A 7,875-nucleotide genomic window follows, 5' to 3' on the forward strand; every position below is an offset into this window, starting at 1 on the left:
GCATTCCTGTGTCTTCTAAGGAAGTCTGGTCAATCTGTAATGTGCACAATGCACACTAAAGAGGGGTAGTGGCCCAAATAAGCAGAGAGAAAATTTTGTTTAGAAATTTTCTTGTCCTGCCTTAAACATAATTTTATTTTATCCTGTCATACCTCTCCCATCTATTCTTCTAAGTGTCCAATCATCTTTCCTAAAAATTATTTACTCTCCCCTAAGAGGCCTACATACATACCACCCCCCCAACCCCTCTTCCCTATCAAGATGGTGTTTAAGTCTGAATTTTAAGCCACCTTGAGGAGTTACTCATTTTTCCCTGGGTATCTCCCACATATACATGAGGGCTACATGTTACTTCTGTTTTGTTTTTCTCTTGTTAATCTGTCTTTTATTTCAGGGGTCTCTAGAGGGAAATTTATTTTTCCTTCCCTACAGCTGTGTGACCTTTAGCCTTGCCTTTGTTTTCTTTATCTGTAAAACTGGGTAATGATAACACTGATGGAACTCTAGTGAAGATTTAATTTAGCTATTGTAAGCAAAGCATTGGAACAGAGATTGGCCCACGAAGTCCTATATAAATGTGACTTGTTTTCAGTTGGTATTATTTCTTAAAGAATCTTCCTGGACTTGAGATATTGCCCTGAGGTCTCACCTTTACTCCTAACACAGTATCAATCATACAAATATGCATTTACTCATGAGGATTGTTTTTTTTTTTAATCACAGCATCTAATAAAGCACAAAGTGTCAAAGCATTGTTTTGTTTTTCATACGACATGTTAAACATGGTGGGTCCAAATATTTTCCTTTGGGCCCTCTCCCAAGGTGCACTGACAGTCTCAGGCTTCTAGCTTTCCTGCAGCCAAGCCTGGGGTGCTGTTCAAATCTCCATACCAGTTTCCCACTATTGTGTTAAATCTTTTGAAAACACTCATTGAGCAGTAACTCACTTCTACTGGGACAACTGGAAAGGCTACTACTAAATTTTTAAGTCTGAAAAATTTACCCTGACCTTGACTTCCTCCTCCTTTCCTTTGAGAGACTTTATAACAAACCAAACCTCATTCTAGACTCCAACAGCATTAGCTGTAAACTTCAACCTGTGGTGTAACATCACTCTGTGGGCCTGAGTAAGAAAAACCCTTTCTGACTGAAGACCTTGCAGCAGCCATTTAAAAGATACAATCTGTACATTAAACACCCCCTTTTGTCTTCAGCCCAACCTTAGTCACTCCCCTAATATAAAATAATAGATGCTTAATGCAATGATGTTAAAACGCTGGCACCATCCCCCTGCTCAAAGTGTTCAGTAAATTTTCTTTCACAAATTTGATGTTCTTCCACGTTTGATTTTAAAATGCCTGAATTTTATTTCTAAACTGAGCAGAATCTATGCAAGTAAGTAATGCCAAGTAAAAGGGAAATTTAGAAGCTAAAGTTTGTCTTTATTTCAAATTTTGAAAAATCCTAGAGTATGAGAGAAAATGATACACAGTTCAGGAAAATTAATAGCATTTATATGATGCTATGTGTCCCAAACTTGATGCATATTATTCTAATAACAACCCTACGAAGTGGGTCATGTTACCCCCATTTTTCTGATGATGGAGAAATTGATTTGTCTAAGATGACACATTAAGTAGTAAAGCTGGTATATGAACTCGGGTAAGCTAGAATCCAAATGCTGCCAGCTTGCAGAGTATACCCTAGAAAAATTAACAAGGTTATGAATTTTAAGACTGTGTTAACCTTTTTTTCCTAGATACTGCACAGTTGTTCTGTTGAGGGGCTCAAGTAAATGAAGACTTAAAGCCAAATCCATGTTCCTTGGCTGGGGAGGGGAAGGATCAGCCAGTCCCAGCCATTGTCCCCTGCCTATCTGATCCTCAGACAGCAATGGGCACTTTTACTTTTTAAAAGCTATCCTATCAGGCCCTGTACATAAAACTTTTTTCCCAAGATACATAAAATATTAAAGGAAAAAGTCAAACAGTGTACATAAGAGCCAGCACAGCAATAAACAAGAAAAACCAAGATACCTGGACTTCAGCAGGGGCCAAGAGCTGAGGGGCAAAATCATCTTGGTTTAAGCCAAGGGCATTGTTGCCTCTGACAGACCCCTTATATGGGTAACAAAGGTCTGTGCCAGGCAGAGGCTTATACCAGTCTGGAAAAAATAAAATGTTAAAATAAAACAATATACACAGAAATATCTTTGTCACTAAAAAAAATACATTATTTTGTAAACCAAAAGTTTTTATTGAAACCCTGAAATGTAAATAAATCCAAGTGAACAACACAACACACATTACTGTGTATTTTGTGGGTTTTGTTTTAGGTGGGAGTTGGGCAAATCATTTTAGCAATGTGAGTCAATTCTCATCTCAGAGGTAGGCAGACTACTAGGAATAGGGTATGGAAAAAACTGAAGCAAAGCCTTCAGAATTGGTGGCTGTCATGTTTTTCAGCATTCTGTATTTTATAGTTTGTAAAATATAGTGTAAAAGCTACACAATAAAAAGGTTATTTTTCTTCTCACATTTGGTCACTATCCCATGTGTCACTTTTCACCCAGTACAGAATCCCCAAACCGAAAAAACGTAAAAGCAAGATCACTGAGTCAAATGGCTAAAGTCCTGTATTTGAGTAACAACTACAGCACAGAATTGTGAAAAAATTGTACAGCATAGCATACCATGGTACATAGCCCTAGAAGACAAAAGCAACGTGAGATAAAGCAATGCAATCAACTGGACTATTTACAAGCAGGGCCATAATTAAATTAAGGTTTGATAAACTATGCCTGGAATGGCTACCTGTTAAGGAAATATGGTTAGACCCTCGCCTCACACAACTCCAATAACGTCTGGCTGTGGCGGAAGGAGTTGGGACAGGAAGAATTCTACCCTAACCCACCTTTCTTAAGGGGAGAATTTTACTTCCTTACGGTACAGCTCTTCAAAATGAAGTTGTAGGTGGCTCTGAAAAGAGCCTTTGGGGTTAAGATCAGCACTTAATGGAAAAACAAGTTTACGCTCTTTCACCACGGATGCGACGGGCAAGCTGGATGTCCTTGGGCATGATGGTGACGCGCTTGGCGTGGATGGCACACAGGTTGGTATCCTCGAAGAGCCCCACCAAGTAGGCCTCGCACGCCTCCTGCAGCGCCATCACGGCTGAGCTCTGGAAGCGCAGGTCGGTCTTGAAGTCCTGAGCGATCTCGCGCACCAGGCGCTGGAACGGCAGCTTGCGGATCAGCAGCTCCGTGGACTTCTGGTAGCGGCGAATCTCGCGCAGAGCCACCGTGCCGGGCCGGTAGCGATGCGGCTTCTTCACGCCGCCCGTGGCCGGCGCGCTCTTGCGGGCCGCCTTGGTGGCCAGCTGCTTGCGCGGCGCCTTGCCGCCGGTAGATTTACGAGCGGTCTGTTTAGTGCGAGCCATGGCAAAAACCCCACGACGAGTGCCCTCCCAAATGCCAACAGAAAGCACTCAGCCGTCCTTCATTTATACAGCCAGGCCACCAACTATTGGACCCAAGAACATTCAAAAGTACCCGCGCCCTCCTCAGATTGGTCCATTTCTGTGCCTGGCCCCGGAAGAATTAAGAGCTGCTTTCGGGTTGGTGAATTAATCCTAAACCCTGCCCTTTAACTATAGCGACTCCGACGCCCTGAGGTCATTTTATTTACGCTTTCGCTTCCAAAACGTACAGCAAAATTAAACAAAGCAACGCTGGCACCGCCAACGGATTGATTTTTTGTGTAATTTTTTTTTTTTCCCGGTACGCGGGTCTCTCACTGTTGTGGCCTCTCCCATTGCTGAGCACAGGGTCCAGGACGCGCAGGCTCAGCGGCCATGGCTCACGGGGCCAGCCGCTCCGCGGCATGTGGGATCTTCCCGGACTGGGGCACGAACCCGCGTTCCCTGCATCGGCAGGCGGACTCTCAACCACTGCGCCACCAGGGAAACCCTCTTTTTTTTTCTTTTTTAAAGTACAATCACCAAAGATATTTTGGAAGTGCTTAGAAAAATTAGATGGGCTGCATCTAAAATGATACTCAGATTTTCTTGAGTCTGGCACATTGTGGAGCCAGGAAGATGTTTCTGACACGAGCGCGAAGTACCAAGGATCTGTAATTTACTCAATCCCTTCAGGAAATGTGTAATGTTTTTACAAAGTTGAATAGATGCAGAGGTTTTGGGTGTTCCTTTAAGTCAACAAAAAATGTTGAAAGTTAACTTTAAATACAGCGTTTTTCACTATAGTGAAAGTGAGTATACTTTCCTCACTCCAGTGGGAAAAACTTTACAAAAGTCACCGCTGGAACAGAGGAAAGTAGTTTGACTATAAGCTGATTCACCTGTAGTTAATCCGGTCAATTTAAACTCCTGTGGCTTTCCTCACAGTCATTTCGCACATACTCTTTACTGACTTCCCTTGGGACACTCACTTATGAGCTGTGATTTTTCACCTGATATCACAACCCTCATATCGGCAGAACTGAAAAGCATGACAGCTCTTTAAACGAAAAAGGTGGGTGGCTCTGAAAAGAGCCTTTGTAAGTTGCCTTTTTTTTTCTTTTGGACAATGGAAAACAAAATTGCCGTGCAAAAGTAATAAACACTTTACTTGCCCTTGGCCTTGTGGTGGCTCTCAGTCTTCTTGGGGAGCAGTACCGCCTGGATGTTAGGCAGGACGCCGCCCTGAGCGATGGTCACGCGCCCCAGCAACTTGTTAAGCTCCTCGTCGTTGCGGATGGCCAGCTGCAGGTGACGCGGGATGATGCGCGTCTTCTTGTTGTCGCGGGCCGCGTTGCCCGCCAGCTCAAGGATCTCGGCCGTCAGGTACTCCAGCACCGCCGCCAGGTACACCGGCGCCCCGGCACCAACACGCTCGGAGTAGTTGCCCTTGCGGAGCAGGCGGTGCACCCGGCCTACGGGGAACTGGAGCCCAGCTCGCGAGGAGCGGGTCTTAGCCTTAGCACGAGCCTTGCCACCCTGTTTACCACGACCAGACATAACTAATAGACCACAACTTAAAAGCCTTCAAAATAAAAAGCAAACAATAAACAAAACAGCGGCGAGAACAATATTTATACTAACCAGCGGTAGGCTTGTGCTATTCTCCCATTGGCTACTATTTAAGAACCAATGGGAAATCAGAATCTGCATCCTTCATTTGCATACAAGGTTTCCGTCTAGTGTGAGTTTTCTGTTTGCTCCAATCTCATACAGTCTGGTGGGCTTTTAATACTGTTAATAATGGAGTCTATTTGGTTTCTTCAAAGCACTGTTCTTAAATGCAATCAGAAGCAGGAGTGATTATTCTTATTCTGACTTTTTGCTATTGAAATTGTGACTCATGATTTTTGGAAAGGAATGCAGCACAATTTCGAAACATAATATTTAAGAGGTAGGTACTTTTGTGCCCAGTGTTACTTTAACTCTTCTAATTCCTTAACTCTTTGACAGGAAAGAGGGAGAAGAGGAAACAAAATTTTTTTTGTCCTGGGCCAAGTGTTAAACTATCTGAACAACGAAAACTGAAGGCAAGAACTGGATGATCCAGAAAGTCTTCCGTTTCATTCATAGCTTACCTAGGAAGCCTTCCAGGATCACCTGGGAGGTATGTAGAGTGAGTACTGTCCTCATTTTAGAGATTGCGAAACTGAGAGACCCAGTTTGTTTGCCTTTTCCAAGGTTAATGGGCCCAAGGACAACAAAATCCTGTCTGAAAAACTTTGTCGTCGTTCCCCAGTGCCACTCTCAACCTTCCTACCCTCCCTCTTTTCTCACTTGGCTGCCACACACAGGATTCTAATTACTTTAGAAAACTCCATCATTCTCCATATCGTACTGAACTTCTTGCAGTTAGAGTGAAAATTTTGCAGCACATAAGGACTCCTAAGAAATGAGAGAGAACAAACACCCTACAGCACATAAATACTCAAAATGAGATTACAGTATATTACTATAAAACACTATATTAATATTACTACAGAGTGTTTGGTCTTACGCTCTCATGTTGAGGAACATAAAATTAAGAGAAATTACCGAGGGAGAGCTTGCCGTTTTTTCCTTTAATGGTCCATGAAATAGAAATAGATGGGGCCCAGATGGAGGCGGATTACTATTACAGGAATTTTTGAGGACTCCAGCCTAAAAGTCTACTAACTAACAGGATGGTAAAAGGAACAAGAGCCTGGGTGTGAGAAAATTACTTCTAAACCAACTCGGTCAGAGAACTATATTTTGATCCAGGCAACCAAGCAGGAGAGTAAAGATGCTCATTTCCTGTTTCTTTTTTACCTTCTCTCAAGTCTTTTGACTCCTATGACGTTTTCTCTTAACAATATTCACTTCCTTTTTATTATTTATTATAATCTTCACCATGGACAACAGCAATATACATCAACACTGGCTCAGTGTCTGAAATGTTTCAAAACCCATGATGGAGATGTAAAAAGGTATCTCAGATGCTGCCTTGAAGACATCATACTCTTTTGAAAAGGGCAGGGGGTGGGGAGCTGGGGGGTTGTATACCTGAAGTTTAAATAGTACAGCATTTTTTGCATCCAAAACTGAAGGTTTTAAGCAATAAATATTATAAGAGCACATGGAGAAGAGTAATCACTGTGAATTAGAAGGGTCAACAGAACTCGAAAGAGATGTACATTTAGCATTTATTCAACATAAATAAATAGTGCCAGAGTGTTCTAGGTGATGACATGGTGTGCCCTTGGGGTCGCTGGGGAGGAAAAAATTTTCCTCTACCCTTCTAGGTTCTTCTGGCTGGTCTAAGAATTAAATTGACATGAGACAAATTAACAGGAAAAAATTAAATTTCATTTCATTTGTGGGTCGGACACAATAAGAAAAATGAGACCCAAGGACACGTTAGGCAGTTGAGGCTTATTATGCCATCTGAGAGAAGAGGTTACATACGGGCTTGGGACTTCAAAGGGTAGGAAGGCAATTCACAGGAAGATGAAAAAAAGAAAATGTTTTGTGAACAAATGTTTGCTGGGCCAAACAGAAACAATGGCACCCAGGAAAAAATTTTAATGAACAGTCTTTGCTAGGTTCCCCCCTGTCTGCACACCTCATTCAAATTATACTGTAGTTAACTAGGGTGAGAGCTGCCTTCCCGGAACAGGTTCTCTATCTAAAATTCTTTTAGGCATTTAGGGGGAAGGTCAGAGGTTCTTCTTGCATCTTTTGGGCCTTGATTGCTTTCAGCTCTAAATTCTCTGCATGCCAAAGTGGCACATCTTGGGAAGGCCTGCCCTGAAACCCATCACTGCCATATCAGTTTAATTATTAGACCAACCGAAGAAAATTGTTCCCCCTCCTACAGAGGCCACATGGGGATCCTGGATTTCCATCCCCTACCCAGCAATAATGAGGCACCTCTTCCCTGTCAATGTCAAACAGGCTGAGCAAGAAACTTGGATGCCACTCCCACCTGACAATGAGGCAGTGCCCCTCCTTCTACCCCAGGCGGGAAGGGGGCTGGGAAGGGGGGGGAGGTCTCCTAAGACCATAAATTTAAATAAGATCTAGAGTCTTATAACAATACCCAAAATGCCCAGGATAAGTTTATTTTAAAAAAAGATCACTGTCATACCAAAGTCTCCATTTGAGTGAATAAAGATAATCAACATCGGGCTTCCCTGGTGGCGCAGTGCTTGAGAGTCCGCCTGCCGATGCAGGAGACGCGGGTTCGTGCCCCGTTTCGGGAAGATCCCACATGCCGCGGAGCGGCTGGGCCCGTGAGCCATGGCCGCTGAGCCTGCGCGTCCGGAGCCTGTGCTCCGCAAATGGGAGAGGCCACAACAGTGAGAGGCCCGCATAACGCAAGGAAAAAAAAAACAAAAA

At 43.2% G+C, this 7,875-nt stretch overlaps 2 protein-coding genes across 3 annotated transcripts in view; both read right to left on the reverse strand.

Moving 5' to 3' along the window:
* Positions 1-7,875, reverse strand: part of LOC103081210 (histone H3.1) — a 114,437-nt gene that overhangs the window by 1,331 nt on the left and 105,231 nt on the right. The window contains exons 1-2 of one of the 2 annotated variants that reach the window (XM_007471238.1): positions 4,773-4,811; positions 3,028-3,462 (exon numbers count right to left, since the gene is read on the reverse strand). In XM_007471238.1, coding sequence (XP_007471300.1) covers positions 3,028-3,438 — 411 coding nt within the window. In that variant the 5' untranslated portion in view covers positions 3,439-3,462; positions 4,773-4,811. Of the gene's footprint in view, positions 1-3,027; positions 3,463-4,772; positions 4,812-7,875 lie in introns of those variants that run through there. The other variant, XM_007471237.1, reaches the window with a different exon arrangement.
* Positions 4,624-5,016, reverse strand: H2AC4 (H2A clustered histone 4). The gene has a single exon (XM_007471236.1). The coding sequence runs from the start codon at positions 5,014-5,016 to the stop codon at positions 4,624-4,626; it is 393 nt and encodes a 130-aa protein (XP_007471298.1).

This window comes from Lipotes vexillifer, unplaced genomic scaffold, assembly GCF_000442215.2.
Source record: "Lipotes vexillifer unplaced genomic scaffold, Lipotes_vexillifer_v1.1 scaffold56, whole genome shotgun sequence".
In the NCBI taxonomy this organism is placed as follows: Eukaryota; Metazoa; Chordata; class Mammalia; order Artiodactyla; family Lipotidae; genus Lipotes; species Lipotes vexillifer.